This window comes from Nesoenas mayeri, assembly GCF_963082525.1.
Source record: "Nesoenas mayeri genome assembly, chromosome: 3".
Classification (NCBI taxonomy): Eukaryota; Metazoa; Chordata; class Aves; order Columbiformes; family Columbidae; genus Nesoenas; species Nesoenas mayeri.
In genome coordinates, this window is record NC_137544.1 from 114,585,072 (window position 1) to 114,607,720 (window position 22,649).

Genomic DNA, 22,649 nt, shown 5'->3' on the forward strand with positions numbered 1-22,649 from the left:
AAAAGGATTAGCATACACTAGAGACATTAGTATTAAAAACACCGGCAGAGGAAAAGGATCCTTTTTCCCAAGAGTACAGGTACAAAAGCGGTCTCAGGGAAATCCAAGGGGCTGTATTTGAGAGCAAGACCTTGATCCTCCCAAGATGCTGGGCTTTCTGGGATTTAGCACAAAACCCCCACGTGTCTGGCTCCAAGCACAGGCCTTTACCAGGACTCATTGCAAGCCCAGAGACACATGTACTCCAGCATTTTGCAGGGCTGGGGACAGAAAATTTAGTTCTCTGAACATACAAGGCTGAAGTGGTCATCATCAGGCATATGAAATGCACGTTCACTTCTTTCTCTAACAGTTGCAGTCATTTAAAAAGTCAGCTTTTATCACTGAAAATTCTTAGACGCTCCCCAGGGTTGAATTTAGAGTTTCCATAAGAAGATCTGGCTTCACAGATCTACCTTCGTACACGTGGAGAAAGAAAGGGAACACTATTGATAATATCCAAGCAATAACTAGTGGTTTTGCCTGTTAATCTTGCTCCTTGGTCTCAAGCCACATGCAGTACCTTCTAGTTCCATGCAGGAGCCTTGGGAGTCTGCCCCAGTTTTCACCTCCTCCTCTGCAGAAACATCCTGTTGTTCTGTCAACACGACAAATTGAAAATGCCCTCAGCAAGATGGCTGTGTGCACACAACGGCAAGTTCACCAAAACAGGACATGAACCGAACATAAAGCATGGTACTTTTCAGCCAAGTACCACTTTATTTTCCTATTAAATTAACAATGTTGGACTTATATATTAAAATATCACTTAACAAACTCTAAGCATCAAGTATGTTGAATGGCTGGTCAAAACTGATGCTGCAACACTTCTTTCTTTTTCTTTTCTACTTTTGTAGCTCAGCCTTGACACACCATTTCTCATAGGAGTTGTTGTGAAGCGCTCGCACTTGGCAGCTTAGAAGAAGGAACAGAATCACCCCACAGGCTTTTGTTATAGAACAACAACAAAAACAAAGAAGGACAATAATAACAACGTTGTGCACCTGGGATCAATATGGTTAAACCCACATATTTGGAGATGCATGTCTTTTCCAGCAACATCAGAGATTACTGCAACACAACTGGTTGCCACACAACCTCTACTAGCTGACAGTGTTTTCTTAAGGTGGCAGAGGTCAGGCTGAAAAACACTGGATACTGAGACTGGAAGAACTAAGATTCCCAACTGGTTCGTTATCTCTGTCTTAAAGAATTTCGATACAAAACTTTACCTTGGGCTTGATCTTGTTGGCATCCCGCAGGATGCACTGGGTCACCCTCCCGTGCGCCTTTGAAGTCTTTCAGGGAGTCTGAGGAAACAGCAAAACAAACAAACCAAATGATCCTGCAGCGGTTTTCCTGCTGGAAAAGTCTGGTAGTTACTTCAGGTAGCCCTTAGGTACTGGCTTCATATTAGGCATTCTGACACGCTGACAAATTTTCTATCTGTTTAACTACAGACTTATACACTGTAATACAAAAAGTATACTCGTGGGTTTCAATTATTCAAATTGATTTCAAAATCTGTACACTTACTGAGCAGTTTTTTGCCTGCAGTACAAACCTTAAACAAGGAACTGTCAAGAAAGGGCACGTAAGAATAATCAGGAGTGCTACTGAGAACTTTATTTCTAATGAATGGAGTGGCACAAAGCTACAAGAAACAGCACAAACCACCTACTTGATAAATAAATTGTTTTCTTATTTATTTAGAACAACACTTTTCATGGTTATATTTCCACAAGCTCGACAAACATTAAGTCCTAGAAATGCCAGTGCAAGCCCTAGCCTCATTCCTCCTGGTGACAGAACTACCAAGGTCATTATCGTGGCCAAGACCGCTTTTCCTTTTGGGGCAGACCATCACAATGAACTGCCTAAAGCCATATCCTGAACCACAAGCACAGCGAGGTTTAAACTAGATGAGCTAGCTGCATTCGCCATAAACACAGGACATGGTTTTGTTGTGTCAAAAGACATTTTCTCCTTAGTTTTTGGGTGGTGATGGAGAAATGTATTGTGCCAGCACAGTGAGGAAATCACAGCAATGCAGCCACCTGTTGTAGCTCTGCTCATCCGTGTAACACGCAGCTCTCACCAGGCTCTCTTTGAGCCTTGTTAAAAACCACTGCAGATCTAACTGGACATTTCTGCAAACTACAAGGGTAGAGTACACTTGAGGTCATAACTCTGTGTTCCAGAGTGAAATACTTCCTAAAATGCTGCTAGATGGAAAACCTAAGTAACTGTGCCAAAACATCCACGGTGCATGATCATAAATTACGCTATGACAGTCTTGCTACGGCTCTACTTCTGGAAGGTCCATTTCTACAGGATAGCAGAGTAAATCTTACAAGATACCAAAGGATGCGCCTGTAAAACTCCGTTCCTGAAACTTGCCAAGAATGATCTCTGATGGATAAGTGAGAAAGCTGGGTTGTTAATATCTGATCCAAATTTAATAATCTGTAGAAAAGGTATGCACTGAAAATGTGTGGCTTTAATTAACTGCAAATAATCCCCCAAGGCAAATATTTCATTACCTTCATAGCTTCTTACTTCTTTCGTGGCATGACAATAAGTTTAGAAATCCAAATTTGAAAGCCGAATATCCCACTGATGTACAATTTGATAAAATTTGCCCTTGCTGCACTTTTATTCAGCCTATTGTGGACTTAAAACGCTACTCACTCCCATCAGCTGGACCTCTGCACTGGCTTTTTATACTAGGATGCTGCTTTGTGCTGTGAGTTCCAAGGGATTACCAAATCAGAGCAAAAAATAAATTAGCATTTCATAAAATTCCAAGTTTACCCAAAAAATGAGTTGAAGGACCTCTTGGTAAAAATGGAAATGGCACTAAAGACCTGAAGTGATTTTTTCCAGTGAAGTTTAAACCCACGGGGTGAAATTCTGGCTTTGCTGAAGGTTTTGACAAAGCTTTCGGGATTTCAAACAAGTTAAGATTTGTACCACCTGCAGCCCCATACCCATAATTAATATAATTTTCTTCTGTATGATTTAGCTGCACGTTTGTAAAAGGAACTGTACTGACAAAGCTGGAATCAGAAGTCCTCTGCCTTAAGTACTGTGCAGCCAGGGCTCGAACACAGCCCTTCAAACAGCCAAAAGTGATGATAAAGTGTGATATTACCTGCTATGGCTGGGAGATATGCACGCAGCTCTGTCCCATCAGACCCTTGGAGCTATCTCATCCTACACCTTTTGCACAGTACTTCATACTCCCGCATCTGTACCTTTAATCTCAGTTCACAGGTGCCACCTTTTCTCCCAGAATGAGGAATGACTCCAATTTCATGCAAAAATCAATCCCCAGCATTAGAGGAACAATTACGCGCTTTGATCAATAATAACAAATGGAGTTTAAGGGGTCTCGTGCTCAGCTGATAGATGTGCCCCATCACACTGCTGTTTGGAGGGGAGCATTGCGTAGCCGATGGCAAACTACAGGTACTGCAAACTACAGGTATCGCAGAGTGTGAGGAGTTGCTGCTACTCCCACCCTTGGGCACAGCTGGCAGTCTGACCACCTCTGCTACTTGACACATCTTCACACATTCCCATAGCTGCCTCTGCACAGTTTATTCTTACGAGACTTTAATTTTGCATTGAACTTTCATTTTGATCGTAAGCGCTTTTTCCCTAATTGTTCCAGGGTTCAAGAGAGCAATTTAAATGCACAGAATTTAAAATTATCCCAGGTAACATACAATGATCACTTTGGACAAGTTATTTTTTGTAAAGCCTATTTCTGAAAGGAGCAGAACATGGACAGGAGTTATGCCTCACTGTGAGAGTCCGCCGCTCTTATTTCAGCAGCAGGAATCAGTCTTTGCATTATTATGCAAATTCTGAGATTCAAAATCTTTAAGGTCAAGACCATATCAAAGATTTCTTTTCAAACGCAAATATTAGATCAAGTATTCAAGCCAAAAAGTCCAAAGACAGACTTACTTTTAGGATTAACAAGAATAAAATAAAGCAAAGGAATAACGCCAGCTTTATGAAGAAAATCTGAGCCAAGCAAGAGTAAAAGTCACCAGTCAATAAAAGCTGTTCCTAGATTGGATACGAGGCGAGTGCCACCTCAATTTCAGCTGGCAAGCAGTGGTGGGAATCCCACAAATGCTGGTGATACACTGGTTTCTGCATGCAAGTTTTCAGTATGATAGTGGTATTGCTTGGGCTCAGTTGGTCCTCTGCGCTTGCTTAGCCCTTTAGAGCCTTGTCAAATTGCGCATAAGCCAGTATCACAGTCCTAAATTGTTCCAGGGTCTACAAAAGCTCGGGCCACTCCTAAAGCCCTTGTTCATGTCTAACTGGTTAGAGAACTAACTGATTTTTTAAACAGCATAAACCAGTGCCAGTCTTCTCCTAACACCATTACTTATCTGTTAAGTTGTGCGGAAGAATCCAGGCCAGGATATTATTTTGCAGCATGGTATGCTTACTTTTTTGATAACACACGCTGGGCATTATTTACCTTGGGAACCACAAACTGGGACTGTAAGGGTTAACGTTCCTCCAGGCAGGACTGAGAACAATCAGAGTTTCTGATCCTACACTGGAACACAGCTCCTAATGTCATCATTGATCATGTATGAATGAACTAAACATGACATTTAATGACATAAATGAACCAAAGATAGGCCACTTTTATCTAATACACATCAAGCCCTGAAGTGTTCATTGAAGTCTGAGCATCACTTAGTTCCTTCATAGCTGCTGTTCCTGGCTGGCTGTAGTGACAGTGCCCATGCCTGGACACTGCACCGCTTCATTGGATTGAAACAACCCTCTCATGGGGCTGCAATTAACCCCAACCTTTAAAAACTCGTGAAGAAAATATCTGGACTTCAAGTAAGCCGGTCAGAATACTCCTCAAGTATATTCACTGTTCCAATATATCAACTGTATGTTGAATTTAGCTCCAACAAAACCATGTAGCTTGCAATAAACTACCAATCCTACCCTTCCTGCCAATAATCAGACACTATTTTATCTATATACTGCATAAACCCCCACGCTTTTCCATGTCATTCCTATTTTTTTGACTGTACAAAGCAACACTGCTCAAACAAAACTTTGCAAATGCTACAGAAGAGGACAAATGGTAAGATCTGAATGTCAAGTGGTTTTAATGATCTTTGAAAATTCACTTCCCCAGCTACTCTCTGTATGGCTTATTTACCGAGTCGTTTCTAATGTGCAACACACCTGGGTCCCGCATACAGCACAGATAAATCACCATGTTTTAGGGAGCTGTAAGAAGATTAAAGAGGGAGAAAGCTGGTCATTATGAAAGAAAGAGATTCGGTGCATTTTTATTTTTTAAGCATGATACTGTGAAAAATGACTGGAATATTTCTAGAGTGAAAGAAATCAAGCAGGCGTCTAAAATTACAGGTAATGGTGTGCATGGAGGCTGCCACATGATTAGGGTATTCTTTTGCCTCATAAACTGAGGAAAATGTGTTTAAAATGAAGTACTATAAAATGGTGATTTACGAGAAGTTAGGGAGATATTCTTGAGCTTTGACTTTAAAAGGTAATTTTTATATCCACCAAGAATTCATTTTAATCTATCTTTATGATGGATTAGATTTATTGGGGCCCAAGTTTATATGGCTTGGTAAAACACACCTTTTTAGGTGCCACTACCTGTAGATCCATTTTTGCGAGTGTTTGGGTAAGAGACTGGGCGGTTCATCTCTGCAGGTGGGGTCCACCGAGTAATTCCCCCACCTGCTTGTGCTTTGAGCGGAGAGACGGACATCCCATTTCTCCTCACCTTTTGTTTGCAAGGGAAATTTTGGGCGCAGCTGGGATGATAACCATAAGGGGCAGGGGTGGTTGTACAGCGAAAGGAAAAAGCTGAGAAAAACCTAGTTGCTTGGGTCAGACCCTGCCCAGGGGAAGATGTGGCAAAGGTAAAGGCTTCAGGAGAGAGATGGAAGGAGCACTCACTCTAACAGATTGACAGGAGCACAGCTGGATGGCTCCAGGTCAGCTAATATTTAAAAATAAGTAGGATCTAAATAAACCAGCTAAGTAGATTAGTGTCAGCTGTTGCAGCTGCCTGTGCTGGGGAAGGGCAGAGCAGAAATACCTCTTGAGTAGTTTATAGTCTGGAGCTCATCTGGATGCGCAACGCTACAGAATAAAAGGAGAAGTGAATAACCCACATTAAGTGACCATTGTGGAGGGTGTTAAGAGAACAGGCACTTGGCTGAATGGTGATGGTTATGTACCTGGTTTGAAAAAAAAAACAAACCAAATCAAAAACAATAAAAAGAAACCACACCATTTAGCTTGTGTTAGCCAATTTGCTTTCATATAAATCCTTCTAACCAAGGGAGAGAAAAATGTTATCACTGTAGCTGGCATGCAGAGCCACAGCTACGGTTGGGGGTGTTGAAACTCTTCCATTAAAAAGGTTCTTTTTCAGTTACCTATAATTGAAATTTTTCAGGCTGAAATTTTCCAGGTCTAATCATAGCCCAAGGGTAAAGTAAAAACATTTCATTGGTAGCTGCTGAGCACTCAGCACTTCTGAAAATCAGGTCATTCATTTAGATGTCTTAATATATACTTAAGAGCTGATTTTAAACACCTCTTTTTGACATATTGGCCTTTCAGTCAATCTTTTTCACCCACTTATCAATGTCTAATTTACGTCGATTTGCACAGCTCCCCTGCATTTGAAATGCTCTGTCTTTCAGTTTATCCCTTCTCAATCATTTATGTCTTTAGGACATCAGGATTTTTCCATGGTGAGAACTACAGCTGGCCAAACAGGAATTTTATACCCATTATGTTTTACGGGCAGGATACTTACAGGCTGCTGGGTTGCACAAAGTGAGTTTTTAGGGCAAGCCCCTAGCCAAGGCATATAGCTAATGCTGTTTCTGACAACATAAACCCTCCAGCTGACTGAACCTGACTCCGCTTCAGAGAATGTAGAAAAATAGTGATTTGCTTTAAATGGCACTCTCACAGGAGCATAGACTTTGGTGAACACCTGGAAATAATTAATCGCTACTTTATTTTTAAAATTAATTAGCATATGATTTAATTTGGTTGACCTGCAAATGAAAATTCAGTTCTTATTAAGTGCTAATGAATTAAAATCAGCATATTGTGCACAGAAACTTTGCAATGATTGCATAGTGGGGAGTTAATTCTTCACCTGTAGTAAATCCAGTTCCTTTTTCCATTTTTCTGCCAGAAAGCCCTAACATTACATCAGGTTAAACAGTAATTGGTAGGACTGGCAACTGAGATGAGGGTGCAGAACACTCACACAGACATGAATGCACACACACATATATATTTAAAAAAATATAATCACAGCTTCAAACCAATCCACAGCTACATAATATAGTCCATTTAAAATCAGTTTGTAGTCCCAGCACAATCCCGCATGGACAGGTACACTAGACTAAGCGCAGCCTGTCTGATCCGTGTTTTATCTGCTGCATAAACATTAACGACTTTAATCACTTTGTTCTGCCCTTACACTTCATAAAGTGAAGCATCTCTAACTTGAAATACGCTGCGTATAAAGGATCTACTTCCACATGCACAGTAATAAAGTGCTACGAAGGTGCTGCCCAGAGATGTCAGCTCTCCCCTCAAGAGCTCATAGTTATGCATGCAAGTTTTCAAGGGTAAAACCGCAACATTTCTTTGCAGCATTTCCAGACAGTAGAAATAGAAACTTGGCATGGACTGGAGTAAGAGGATACCTCCGTAGCATAACATCAGACATCTTGATATTCTTGGAATAGGACTGTTCTACTCTTTTTTCTTTGAGGAGAGACAGAGCGCTCAAGAAATTCAGTCTTTTCAAAGGCCACATGCAAACTGGGCCGATATGAAGTGTCTTCTTTATTTCCTGGACAGTATCTATTCTATTATGAGTAACAGAAGAGATATACCTTCACAATAATGTGGGATATGCAAACTCACAGTACATTTTCGTTTTAATCACAACCCCTCAAAACGCAATTCCTGCACTGTTCTACACAGTTGTCACAAATTATTCCCTTTTATGTTCACTTTTTCCTTTAAAAAAATAAATGATAAAAACATCTCAGCTAAGATAAGAATACTAGAACTTCCTGACAGCAGAGACGCATATGATTTGTTTTGAATATCATCACATTTTAGAACAATAAATAACTATTTCAATGTGTTTACTATTTCTTAATCCCAGAAATATTTGCAGAAACAAAGTAGAAAAGCTACTAGTCAACACTAATTGGTGTCAAAATACTTGTTTTGGTGCACTCACAAGAGCTGACATTTGAAAGACTGCGGTACTTCCATAGTAGGCTTGGCAACCTCCTATTCTGAGCACTTTTAACTATGCATTTTGGGAATATGTAGCCTAGACTTATTTGCCACAAATCTCCTTTCACAGTAATTAGGTGGAAGGAATGGAAAAACATAATTTCTGTAAATGCTTTACATCCCGTTCTTTCAATTGAAGATAAACTACAGAAATGAGTATGTTCCAGAACCTGGCAGGTTTTTAGCTGTGTTAACTCAGTGGGCAAACAATTTGAAGGCTGAAATTTATTTCAGGAGCAGCAGGTGTTTTCAGAAATGCCAGGATTTTGTAAAAGTGCCATTTCCCAAGCGGTAGCAAGTTTTTTTGTAACACTGATATTCATTTTAAAACAACTCAAAATCTAAAATCTGGAAAGTTGAAAATCTACTAATGGAAATAAGGATTAAAATCATGGCCAGGGGGATGCGGCAGCCTCATTGTTCAAAATTCTTGGTTACGGTTCAAAAAACTAGCAAGCAAATATTCTCCCCACCATTCTTTTTTTTTTTTTCCTACTTGTATGACTTTACAAATTACATGGAAGAGAGTCTGTCTTGCTGCTTTTTCCCTTCCAGATGCTTTCCGTCTTACTTTTGAGGAGAGGCAGGACATCAAAGAGAAACTGCCCTTTGGATTTCTCAGGGCACTATCTCTTCTGTCAGCCTCTCAAGAGAAGATGGGAAAACACTATACTCGTAGCGTATTACAGGAAAAGTGAGACCTATAGCACCGCGATGGCTGCTCTCCTGAGAAGAGACAAATAATACAGAGGGTCAGAGAACTGGAGTGGTTACATGTTGAGACGGTCCCTGAAAAGCATATTAGAAGACACCGGCTTCATAGTCAGGAACAAGCACTCCAAGCAGCATCGAAATGATCCAGACCCAAAGCCTCACCATGACTCTCACATTATGAAATGTAAAAAACACATCCAATGGGGGAATCTTATAGATACAGCATACATAAACAGGCCAAATGTCAGAAAAAAAGAAGAGAAATGAATGACAGGCAATCACCAGCTACGCTGGGGCTGAATCACCCACTATTTCTGCCTTCCTCTAGCCTTGCCACAACCTTCATCTGCAAAGATATCAAAAGCAAAAGCCAGTTTGCGGGGTTTTTCTTCCTTGCAGGATCAATCAATCAGTTAAGAGAGCACTTAAATCAACCTGCACAAGGCTTTGAACTCATAATCAAGTAAGTATGCGGGCTCTCTAGGATGTGTCTTTGGAACAAAAGGGCAAGATCTCACAGCCCGTCACACTTAGGTAGAAAAATGAGAAGAGAGTCAAGCAGCAATGCTGAATTAAACATTAAATCTTTTAAAATAAATAAGTTAATGGATGTTAATAATTATGTTATCTCAATAAAATGCCATTAAAATTTTCTATTAGTCTTTCTTGAAGGTTGTACCAATGGACTGTATTTATTATAGATAGCATAACTCCTGTTTTGAATTACCAGTAGCAAACATTTTATAAATCACCCAGGCTTCTTCCTTGATGTATCCCCCCAAAAAAAAATGTCAAAAAACTCAGACCGGCACAAGCAATTAATAGCATGATAGCATAAGAGTATCAAAACCAGTGTGTCTGTGCACTCGTTCCTATATGTAAACCAACAATTCCGCAGGAAAAATCTCAGCTTGAAATATTTAAATTAGATCATCCTTCTTTCTTGTTTCCTAAACTCCCTGTCATTTGGCCACATGACACTTTAAAATATTTATCACAAACTAAATGATCTGAGTGCCCAGCACAGTCTGCACAAGATAAACATTACTTTCTCCCTCTCAATTATGACTTCATCTCCTCCTGTCTCCTCTTGATGTGTTTATAGCTATTGTGTTTTTCTCTTTCCCCATCAGGAGAGCACCGAACAGAGAGCTAATACTGCCGAGAAAGACGTGCATGCTTAACTCTACGCCTGTGAGTCACCCCAGCCAGCCCAAGCTTTGGGTTTATTTCTGATATGTCATGTATGATATTTTAGTATTACCTCTGTAACAAGGGGACTTAGGAATTTATGGCATCTCTCCTACCAGCACAACAGCTGGTGCCAAGTACTTCATTACAAAGACTTCTGTAAATGAAAATCCAAGCATTTACCTATTTCTGTGTTGTTTAAATGTGACTTTGGCAATTTCCAGACAAAGGAAAATAAGGGTTTATGAAATGTCCCCTTGGGACAGGATTGTGTTTGAGACACAATTTACAATCTGTACCTTTATCCTCGCTCAGCTCTGTTTCTTCTGATGATAATAGGCTGGCTACAGCTGAAGGTTTCGTCTCGTCTATAAGAACCAGGGAAATGAAAGAGAAGTTATTCATTAGATACCAAACTGATGAACCACTTTAGTGAAAACAAGCGTTACACTTTATTGAGGCAAGAAGTTAGACCTGAATTTCACTTTTCTGGGCTTCCATCCATTCTCATTGTGTTCACTGGTCATTACTGGTCTCATTGTCTCCCCTAGGCCAGGGCTAAACTTACATTACAATACTGCCAGATCAAGTCTCTATTTCAATTTCTCGTAATACAGAGGGAAGAACAGTTATCAGTTTCATGGGTAGGCTGGTGTTGCTATTTAAGATTCCTTTATTTTCATTTAATCCATCTATTTTGAGAAAAAACATTTAAGCCATTCTTAATCATGTCCATGAATGCCATTGGAATCAAAATGATTACATGCAAATGCTTTCCTGAAAATAGAAGCTTTCGTGAAATCGGCAAGTCCATGGAAATCTGCAATTTGGAGTTTTTTAATGGTAGAGCATGCAGGTAAAACTACCATAGGTAAAAGATAAAACTAACACGTGAATTCAACAGAATTTTTCAACCTTCCCTGTTGCTTTTTCTTGGCAGTTTTTTTTAGTTTTAAAACCTTTATAAGCCTTTGTTTTTATTTCTAGCCTTTCATTCCTGTCAAAAGATTTGCCTCTGATGATTCTGACATTTTTTTTCCCTAATATAGCCATCGAGTATTTTTAACTAGCTCGAAACAAGAGCTCTGAACCACCTGCCATTTTGGTTTTCCACATGTTAACCTTGAAAGTTCACTGACGATCGACTGGAGGTCAGACTTTAAAAACACCACACTAGTAATAGCTGGAAAATTTCAGGCCAGTTTTTGTACACTATAAGTGGCTTTTTCTCTACTGTATAAGAATAATATATAAATCTTGATGTAATGGACTGGGTAAGCATACAGCGTCTATTTTTCCTACGTTTTCTTTTACAATATCAAAGTATACCATTTGTAATTTGCAACACTGAGATGAAGGTTATGCCTTTTGGCTTAGCAAATACAAATAAGAACTTTAACATCTGATGGGATTGCTCCTTACAGGGATCATTCATAGTGATTAGAAACATTTGAGGCATACAACTGCGTATCTTAGAAAATCGGGTCATTTCCTGATGGGCACAGAAGCAGCAATCTAAAAGTTCCTGATGATGTTTCGTCTCCACAATGAGTGGAAAGCAGCAGCAACTCATTAGCTGAATGTAACTAACTCGAGGTAATTGTACAGCTCTCTGTTCTTGTCGCTATGTGAACCAGTGGGGATAAACGTTAAGCCAAATAGTTTTTTCTCGTAACTCTGCGTGTCTGTGGCCAAGGAGGTGATTCATGGGCTATGCATAGGCACAACGCTATCTCCAGGCATGTACCTAAACCACGTTCCTAAAGTATGACATTTTTTGGATCTGGGACCTAAAACGTCTGGAACTTTTCTTTGACGCTCTTCATGCGAGTAACAAAACATGACTACCAATACGAGATAGGAAAAGAATGTACATTGTGGCTCTGATAAACCGGCTCTGACAGCTCGTAATGTAACAGGTCATGACAGTTTTGGGAAAAACACAATGCATTCAAGACACCTCCAGGAGCAAAGTAATAATTTTGAGAGGTACATATTCCTTAATTCTCTCGGGAAAAATGAAACATATCTCATTCAATCAAACCGTTTTGCAAATCAATATATTAATAGCAAGGAAATAGGCACCACATCAGAGTGAACATAGCTAACAAGCATAGCGAGCTGTATTTGGCATCTGCAGAGAGCAGTATAGGCAGGTTTAACAGGAACCTCTGCAGTTGCAGGTCCTGGCAGCACTTGCTCTTAGGCGAGCTGGCAGCCAAGCAGTATTCGGTATATTTAAAAGCTCAATATTGCTCAGGCAAAAATATCCCCCTGCCTAGTCAGAGATTCAAAACAAGAGTCCAGATTCAGACAGAGCAACTCATTTTTCCTTCTCCCCGGTCTCCTTTGCCTGTTTAAGATATGACCAGCATAAAAGCAAAAAACCCAGGAAAGGAAAAGTGGTTGTCCTCCAGCACTTAAAAAATACCACTGCATGCTTATCTTGGGGAGGATAAAGGGTCTACGTCCAAAATCCGCTGAGGTCCATGGGAATCTTTCTTATTCTGCACTACCTATGGCTTCGCCTCCCACTGCTTGTCTCATGTGAGGACGTGCAGAAGAGGTGACAAAGAGGACATGAAACACAGAAGGACTTCAAGCACTCGCAGACAGCATCAGCTGTCAACACCTGGGAGCAGAAGACTGACCTGTGGAGTGCAGGGAGAAATATGCCCAATGCACAGGACAAAAAGAAGGACTCCCCAAACGAATTCCTTGTCTGGAAACAGCCACAATGCAGCAAGGAAACCAGAGAAGTCAAGAATCTAGACCTTCTAAATTTTTTTTGCTGCATTTACTAGCTGGCTTTCTTCAGCTCAATCTTCCCCATACTGAAAACAGTCCTGAATTCACATTTTTTTATTTGTTTGTTTATTTTAAAGAAGATGTTCTGAAGAAAATGCTAGTTTCATGCTCTCTGGATTAACTATATGTAGGCAACATCCTGCACTACAATGAAAAAAATACCAAAAACCAAACAAGAAAAGCATTGTGTTACATGTAATACTACACTGGAAGAAATCCTTAAGAAATAAGGAGATTTACAGACATTTTGATTGTTACTTCAGCTCTTTTGAAAACTGATTAATTCTAGTTGTCTTTTGCACTGAACGGAGTTGAGCAGGATGAAAAATACAACCACAAACAGAAAAAAAAACCCAGAAAATCTATTTGGAACACAGAATGACATTATATTTTAAAATATTGAACTCACTATAATTTGTAAGCATGCCATCTGCAAAACCTGCTGCTTGTGAACTCTGACATCCATTTGCAGTATATGCAATATCTTTCAGTGTGCATTTAAGTCTTCATAACCCCCGAGACTTCTGTAGACAATTTATTAAAACTTGAAAATACCCTTTAAAATCTTCAGAAGTACAGTTTTCATCAAAGGAAACCTGCTCCCTCCCTCTCCAAATTTCCTTTTGCCCCATTTCTATTCTATGCAGAGGGCTACTCTGTTGTAGAAAGAGGGAAAATTATTTCTTAATACTTAAGAGGATTAGCTAGAGATAGTCCACCTTAAAGGGAGAATGTAAAGCTGGTAAGCTAAGAGGGAAGTCTGCATTCCTGCATTGCAATACATTCATTCATAATGAATGGAGTTGGGTTTCTAACGGGAGAATTCCTCAAGAGCTGAGCTAATTTGGTGAAAATGTACAAACATTCTCCCTCAATAGCATTGACTAAGGTTATTGTTCACCAAGTTGGATAAAACCTAAGTAAATCCTTCAAGGAACTTGGCACAAACCTGCCTCTCGGCTCTGGGCCTCCGTTTCTTCGGTGTTTTGCTTCTCCTCTGTGCTGTTACCACCTAATGAAGAAAACACATAAAAATTATTTATGATACATCTTTTTATAGGTAACAGCAGCGGCAGCGATATTAATTGTAACCAATTCAGCACAAACTGCTAGTTTACAGCAAGGTGCTGTGATAAAAGGCAAGGGATATAAAGGTAAACTGAAAAAACCTGCAAACATAACCAGCTACATTTAAAATAGTCACATTTTCACATCTCAAGCAGAGGAAGGAGGGGTGAGATTAAAGATTTTATGTCAACAGGAATTATCTGTATACGAAACAGAGTTATGTCTCCCTAAACACCGTCAGCAATAGATGAAATTGTTGCTTGATCTTGGTCTGTGTATTTTTGGGAAGATTTTTTTTCTGGGATTATTTTCCTCCAGTAACATTTCCACAAGATCCTTGAAGGGGCTGCGTTCTGACTTGCAGAACCTACTTTAATGGCTATGGAAGGTCAGAATAGGAGGGGGAGAATCGCCTGAATTTTATTTTATAGCAAAAGGCACAACACCACTTAGCATAAAGTATAAAAATGCATCATCAAATGACTGCAAAGAGGAGCAAAAAATAAACTGAAGATTGCAAGGATTTAATGCGTTTTTGCCCTTTTTCCATTCACATTCATTTCCAATTTTCTCCACTACTTGCATTCACATTCATTATCCATTTTCTTCCCTCCAGCTCCCTTTCTGAAGGCAGGTACCAAATGGCAAATTACCACCGAGAAAAGTAATACCCTGGGGAACATCTACGGACACGACGTCAAGCTCTCTTAACCTTTGCTTGGCCCGATTAGAAAAAGAGCAGGGAGACTGTATTTTCAATGATGGAGAAAGCTTGTTTAGCTTCATAATAACATTAAAGGCTGCGGTGCTGCATGCGGGATCAGATGCGATGGCTACACTCCTCCTTCTCCAGCGTGGCGAGATAGACGGTGCAAACAGCTGAGTACCAGCCTTAATGAGGCATTTGAAAAACTGACTGCTGAGCACATACACTGGGAGGAAGGAAATTCATTCCCAGGCCTGTAAACGTCTTGATAATGATACACATATTTTTTGCTGTGATCTTTGCTGGCTCCTGGGTTTTTCTGATTACAGCTTCTCCAGAGCAACGCAGTTAAAAGTTCCTCGCGCCTCCACCTAGCTTTTGCTTAACACACGGAGGCTGTTGAAGGGAACAGCGGTCGTCCAAATGCAATTAGGGGGATGGAAGACAAACAGAGAGTGCGTGTTTTTCAGAAGCAAACGTACATCTGGTGGCACGCTGCATTCAGCTAATATTATAGTTGCAGGCTGAGGCATGATGCTCTTTCTCTTTCCAGCAGGCAATACAGCCTGGCATCCAGCAGATGGGACTCGTGGAGAAGTATTTCCAGGCTGACCCCGCACAGAGCTGCTCTCAGGAGGAGAGGGGATGGGGCAGGAGTTTGAAACCCCACCTGAGAGGGCAGAGGTGGGCAGGGACCAGAGGGGACTCCAGCCTCCTGCCCGCTTGGTCGCTCTTCCTATGGATTTTAACCAGCCTTAATACATGACTTGCTATAGCGATTTCTTAGCACATTTGTGAGCTCTAACCTGTAAAAAATTGCATTATATGGATGATCAAAATGGCTTGATAAAACCAGCTGGGTTTCTCCTTCCCCTACTTGAAATCATAAAGTGCTCTTTTCAGAATCAGTGTTCTGCCTGTCTGCACACAATAGGAAATTGGACACAAAATGGAAGGTTACTTGTATTACAAGACAAATTTTTCTCTCCTCGTCTCCTTTTCTTTTAAACCATGGGCTTGGGACTTTGCGAGCTTTGCAGCGAGCAATTAATAAACACAGGAAAAAATCCTGTGCATCACCAGGACGCGTTTCCAAGGGCTAAAGTCATCTAGATCAGGAGGTGCAGAAGGGAACAGTAAGTTCGAGACAATACTGTAATGCAACAATGCAGTGACACTTGAAAAATCTTCTACCATTAGGTCAGATCCAAAAAGAATATTGCATCACTGCGGAACAAGTGGTGCCAAAGCACACAGGATTTCATTATGGCCAAGTGCAACACGCTTCACTTTGCACAGAAAGACTTTACATTCAGAGAAAACAGATTAGGAAAAAATGGTAACTACGGATGTATCACTGCAAATCATTTCAGTGACTACCTTACTGCATTCAGAAAGTAAAACTATATTTCCAGACAACACTTGTTTCTACATCAATTATAACAAGTACGACTATGACCATGAGTTCAAGGATTCATTCATGTTTATTGCCAAGGGTCTATTTCTCTTGTTAAACTCAACCACTCAGACTGAAGTTGAACTACAAAAGAAAGTTTAAATGATCATCCAGTTCGTCAGATTATCAGATAAAGCACATATTCATCAGTGCGTTTTGTCAACCCTAAGCCTATTATTTCACTGGAGATTCACTGTCTAAAACTGGTATAATAGAACGATAATTACAGCATTATATATGGGATTCTCAACATGTTTTCCGTCTAACACATCGTTTTGTTCCTTCAGAAAGAAAAATGTAAAATACTTTAAGCAGAAGCTTCACCTCTTGTACTCTCACCCAGCCCAACACACTGACTGGATCGTGACATGAAAATTAATCTCAATCAGCACATGGAACGTATGTGTCGTGCCTGCCAAGTGACTTTGATACAATTAGAGAAAAAGAAACGCTAAAAAGTTAGGAGTGGACGAGTGATCCTCAAGTGAATGACTTGCAGAAGGAAGGGTTAAGCTCTGCTTGGCCTGGAGAATCTCTTCATCTCCAGGGAAAGGGAAGAAGCGGCGTATGAATGCACTGATAAGAAAACAAACCATACAGGGTGGAGAAGTGACTAATCCCAAAGCACCTGACAAACAGGTTTTTTCCATTTTTAAAAAACCCTTCTAATAAGCCTCTCACCGAGCGTCTTCTACTGATGAGGAGTCTTTCTGTAATTATTGCTCTCTATTGGAGCTGGGTGCAGAGCAAAGGGAAAGGCTTTAAGTAGCATATGCTCAAGGCAAGGAGCTGGAAATATATTTTACAAGAGTAGCATGCCGGTTTTTCACCATATTTTTATTCACCTCTGGCTCTCCTTTTCTCCAGGCAGAAAAGCCAAACCCAGTGCATTTCCCTTGAGTCTTCCCCGTGACATTATTAATAATAAAAATGTCTTTTCCACTGGATGGCTTCTACAGTATCTGCCATCCTTCTCTTTCCACTACCGCAGTAACTGGCGATTGCATTTCCTTCAGGTGAAAGCTGTCCTCACAATATCTGCTTTTCCATTACACTAGTAATTGAACAGCAATCTGTCACTCACTCCAAAGGAGACAGAAAAAGTGGCGAACGACATGTCGTGTCATTTTAGGCCAGCAAATGTAAATGATTTTGAGCCACATCAAAAGACAAATGGGAACATCTGTTTATTTTCCCCGGCATGGCAGTCAGTTGAAAAAACAGGAGTTTGAGAATTACAGTAGCACTGTACAAACAAAATAAGCACATCAGACACTAAAATTCCTCCTTCTGGTCATATATTTTGTTTTCTTTTGCCAAGCTGACTACTGCCTGATAGGTGCTTGCTCTCTCCTCTTGGCCTTTTTCTTTGGGATCAGCAAGAAAATTCTTGCCCCTCGCAAATGATATATACCCTCATTTATACTTGGTAGAAAACAGGCTAAACAGCGATCAATCAGCACGCTCAGCAAGCTGGCGGAGCAAGCGGCACTTTCAACTGAACCAGAAAACCGGATACTCTGCGAGTGCCTGCCCACTTTACGTTGAGAGGTATTTAGCATGCACAGTGATGTGCCAGCTGCAGCAGCAGCCCCTAAACGAAGCAGATGATATGATAAATAATAAGCCGGCAGTCAGATGGGAGAGGGCTGGGACAAGATCCCTAATGAAAGTCCAGAGGACAAATTTGCAGCAGCACCAGAGCAGGTTTTAGTATTCTTGCCATTTTCTCTGTGAGAGCCTGCAGGTACATGGCTTTTTACATCTTCCACTGTTCTTGCGACAAACATGGCAAGTCAAAAATATTAATAGCCTGCTGGCCTCTTGGCTCTTCCCATTTCAGAGCTGAATAAGTGCCAGGTTTGCTCATACACCTACCCCTCTTCAGCAGTACCTTTCTCCACAAGCAGTCAGCGACGTACTTAGAGCTGAGGCTAAAGTCACTGTCTCAAAAATGGGTACAAAAAGACATTTCCCAAAAGAAAGTGGAATTGGAGACAACGTATTTTTAGCGAAAGGAAGAAAGTCTGCATAACCAGTACAAACCAGTCTACTTCTAATCCTCCAACACAGACGTTATTAGCACTAAAATTGTTTTCACTACTGAGAGAGCTGTAGTTATATCATCCATAGAGTGTCAACACTCAGCGTAAGGTTCCTTCAACTAATCTCCTTCCTGGAATAGAAATAAAAAGAGATAGAGAGCCAATGCCTCAAGCTCACATCTTGTTTGCTACTCTCACATATCTTTGTATGTACAAAAGCCCCAGGCACTGGGTTTGACACTGTTATATCCCCACATGGCACTTGCTGTGCAATTCTGGGTGTATCCTCCGGTTCTCCGGGTGGCCCGTGACCGTGTGTCTCTCTGCAAGCTGGGCCACGCTTCTATGACAAACGCAAACCAAGATCTGGCAGATAAGGGATGCCAGTTCTGAATTCTCTTTTTTACAGCACAAAAATATTGCTACGGTAATCATACTAATGATGTGAAGGTCCTTCTAGGACAACAGGGAAACTAATTAATGAGAAAATTAAAAATATAGGCCTTGATCTTACAGCTGTTACATTCTGCACACTTGAGTGGATATGCTGACTTCAGTGAAACTCCTAATATACGAGAAGAAAGCACACGTATATCTATATATATACTCAAGACCGTACAGCCTGCAACCATTTTCAGACTATTCCAGTGGCAAAGTGATATCAGGCATAACAAAAAAAGCACATACACAAAAAGGCCACTATTGTAGAACTACAAACACATTAAAATGAATCATTAGGGTGGTGGCCTGAGGTTACCAAACATTTTCAGTTTGCATTTTAATTTCTTTTAATTAAATTATGACTTAGGTCAGTTTTAATCACAACTTGCATATAACCCCTTTGGGGTAAATTTTGAGAAGGGTTAGTAAAGAGTTATCTGCAGTAATTGTTTAATGGAGTTATGAGACTTCCTCCCTCCGTTCTGCTTCAACAATTTACCTCACTGCAGCCGCAGACCCGAATGTGCTGTCAATGCGCCTGGCCTAGCGAAGCTGGCAGCGTAATAAATAATAGGTTTTCATTTTCATGCAGCAGTTTGTTAAGAATTGTCAGGGAGCGTGGGAAAAGAATGAGAAAGCTATAGCTTGTGGGGATTGTCTCAGAGTTAAAAATAGCACTATTGTATTCCACCTATTTAACGTCATGAGAAATATAGAAGCCTAATGTAAAGCGCGCTAAAGTCACTAGGTGTGTTCCCTCGCCTCACCCCTCCATGGACAACAAGGCAAGTAACTTGGCTTTGTTATACCTTTCCTGGCCAGGGAAGAGCCATGGGACAAGAGCTACAGCACCAAATTAGCTGCAAGCAACTAAGATTTGTCTGAACCCACTTTGCTGGGAACCTTGTGCTATGCTGGTTTTTCACTGGGTGCAATTCTTCCATCTGACATACAGTGTGATTCAGATTTTGCAATCCAGATGCCTGGCAAGAGATGAAATTTAATTGCCAAAGATGCTGATTTTTGCTATTTCTGACATTCTGAAACTGTGACTGTTCAAAAGAAATGGAAGTAGGCATCTCCTGGAAGCTTGAGCTCTCCAGCGTAACCAGAATATGGACATCACAGCCCACACATGATACGCGGCCTGTACAGAGAAAAAAGTTTCAATTGGCATTTCGATGCAAAAAAAATACACACATGGTGCTATGCAAGTATTATCATTGTTATATGGTATACAAAAGTGAGCTGATGGATGTTGAAGAGCAAGCCAAGGCAGAGCTCAGAGCAGAATGGAGGAGTCCTGATGGGCAGTCCCGTCTAAGAGACAGAGAAACAAAGGGACCCCATACATGAAAGGTGCAGAAAACATGAGACCTATTCCATATTTTTTTTTTTTACATAAGGGTCACAAAATCATGTGGTGAGGCAACGTAACAAAGTGAAGAAATGCACGGAGAAGCCACACAGGAGATCACGTTTTTTAAAACCAGCATATAATGTGAACCAAAACATGCACTGTCTTGCATTAATATTTCAGAATTAAGAGACTAGCCCTGTATTCTACACTGGGCCTGGACAATCACAACGGTTTACTGTTATTCACATCATGGTTAGAAATGAGAAATGAATTCCTTGACAGATGAGTCCCCTGCAGGTATGCTCGTTTGTCATTGTGTATAATTCTCCTCTGACAACACTGCATTAGTCACTTTAGTAACTTAGTATTTTGCACCTTAGCTCATCTCAGGAGAAAGAAAATCTACTCCGAAGCATCTAGCATGAAAACAGGAATTGCAACTGTTTGCCTGTTACCATTTTCACACGAATTTATTCAGTTGCTAAAAGAAACCCAAATGGGTAAATGGCGAACACAACAGGACCGCGTGTCACCTGCGGAGGCCAAAATGAGCTGCGTTGTCTTGTGTAGCCACTGCATGGCAATTGAATGAAACAGTAGAAGTCACTTCATCGATGAAAAGAATCTTTTAAGAAGGGTTTGCTAGGAGAGCAAATAAAAATACAGATAACGCCCTGTTTTCCTCCTGGCTAAGTGGAAGGTGATCATCTGATATTCTGAGAGCTGTAATCAGTCAAGACAGATGGTGGACCTCAAAACAGAAGTGGAAAAAAAAAAAGCTATCAACCAAAGTGGACAGGGGTTAATAGTATCACTTCAAATATAACCAACCTGCATTAAGGTGAACCATTTATCAGACATGTTTGATACGCACACTTCCCAGGGAATTTCTTCTGTAGTACTTTATCTTAATTTAAAATTTCATTTAAGGATTTGCTTTGGTAGCAAAAAGAATACAGTAACTTCTAAGCTATCTTAATAAGAAGTAGCACTTTTAAGGCTGTATAAGAGAGTTTGTGGTTTTGAAGTATAATTATGTGTCTAGATGTTCATTTTCAGTAGATTATGAGTGGAGCAGAAATCTACTGAAGAATATTACTGCCCTGTGGGATGCAAAGAAGAAATGTAGCCACAATTTCTCAAATGATAGAAGAACATTTCAAAACTAATCGGAAGTCAAATCTAGTTAATATAAACCCACACCTTATAAAGAGAGACAATCAGGCCTGCATAGTATTAGAAGACCCTTAGAAAAGATGCATTGAACGTGGCCATGCAATTGGCATTCCTGCTGTACACAATCCCAAGCCCCAGGGGGGATCAAGCCCATTTCAGAGGGGGACTGTTGACTTTTGGGGGTGCATACCCTATTATCCCTCCCTATGAAGCTAGGGAGTGAGCAGCAAAGTTGCAAAAATTGTGGTCCATAAAGGAATATCAGGAAGAAGAAGCCTTATGTTCATCTCACAATCAAAGGACTAAGCTGTAAAATTAGTTTTACTTTCTGGTTCTAAGACTACGTGCTTTTTGTCACTGGACAAAAATATTGTGGGCAAAGGGATGAGGGGTCATGGTATCTCTATCTCAGTGAGCATCGTACCTAATTGATGTGACCTGCTGAACCAGTGAGTTGTTTCGATATGATGCGACCCCATTTTCTACCATGTACTCCTATCACTAGACTGGCGTCTCTTGTGGACAGAGCATCCACACAGAGAGGCGGGAGCCTGCTGGTGAGCCTCAACTCCTGACACTGCCAAGCAACATTTCAGACATTTGATGTTGCCCTTGAAAGCTAAAGGGTTGATAGTGTGATGACCCCATCAAGCAAAGGGACCAACTTTACCAACTATCTTAAAGGTGATTTGTGTTTAGTTTGACCTTCCTGGCTTGGCTTATCCATCAAACTGTGCTCCTTTCCACCAAGTGAGCAGAAAGCAGACAAAGTTCATCCCAGAAGAGCAATTCCAACAGAGCGGCTCCTCGCACATACACTTAACTTCAGGTAAGGTGATCGCATAAGAACAACAACCTATCAGTCTATCAGGAAGCATCTAGTCCGGTATAAATGTTGGAGTAGTTATGTTTATACAGTCCTAAAATTACATTCGGCCATTTGAAGGCAACCGTGAGGCTGATGTGGTCTCTGGTGAAAATGAGTTTGACACCCCTGATCTAATAATTAATTTCGGGCAAAGCTTATGAGAAAACCTGGAGCAAGACAACTTGCAACTCCAGTTCCGTCTTCACATCCCTTGAGGGATGAAAAGGATGATCCTGACCTCAGGAGGCACAGAAATGGCTTTTACTGCATGGATTGATTATCTTTCTCCTGGAAGAGGAGAAAGATCAGGCATTTATGCTGCTGCTATTAGATATATTAATTGTCTTTGATACAATATTGATCACCAGCAGACCATGGGGAATGGAAGGAGTAGGAATTTC

The 22,649-nt window shown here is 40.6% G+C and overlaps 1 protein-coding gene across 1 annotated transcript in view; it reads right to left on the reverse strand.

The window, feature by feature from the left end:
- Positions 1-22,649, reverse strand: part of MACROD2 (mono-ADP ribosylhydrolase 2) — a gene marked incomplete at its 5' end in the record, with an annotated part of 853,200 nt that overhangs the window by 35,633 nt on the left and 794,918 nt on the right. The window contains 4 exons of the mRNA XM_080342121.1: positions 563-637; positions 1,272-1,349; positions 10,620-10,688; positions 14,078-14,140. Coding sequence (XP_080198247.1) covers positions 563-637; positions 1,272-1,349; positions 10,620-10,688; positions 14,078-14,140 — 285 coding nt within the window. The remainder of the gene's footprint in view (positions 1-562; positions 638-1,271; positions 1,350-10,619; positions 10,689-14,077; positions 14,141-22,649) is intronic.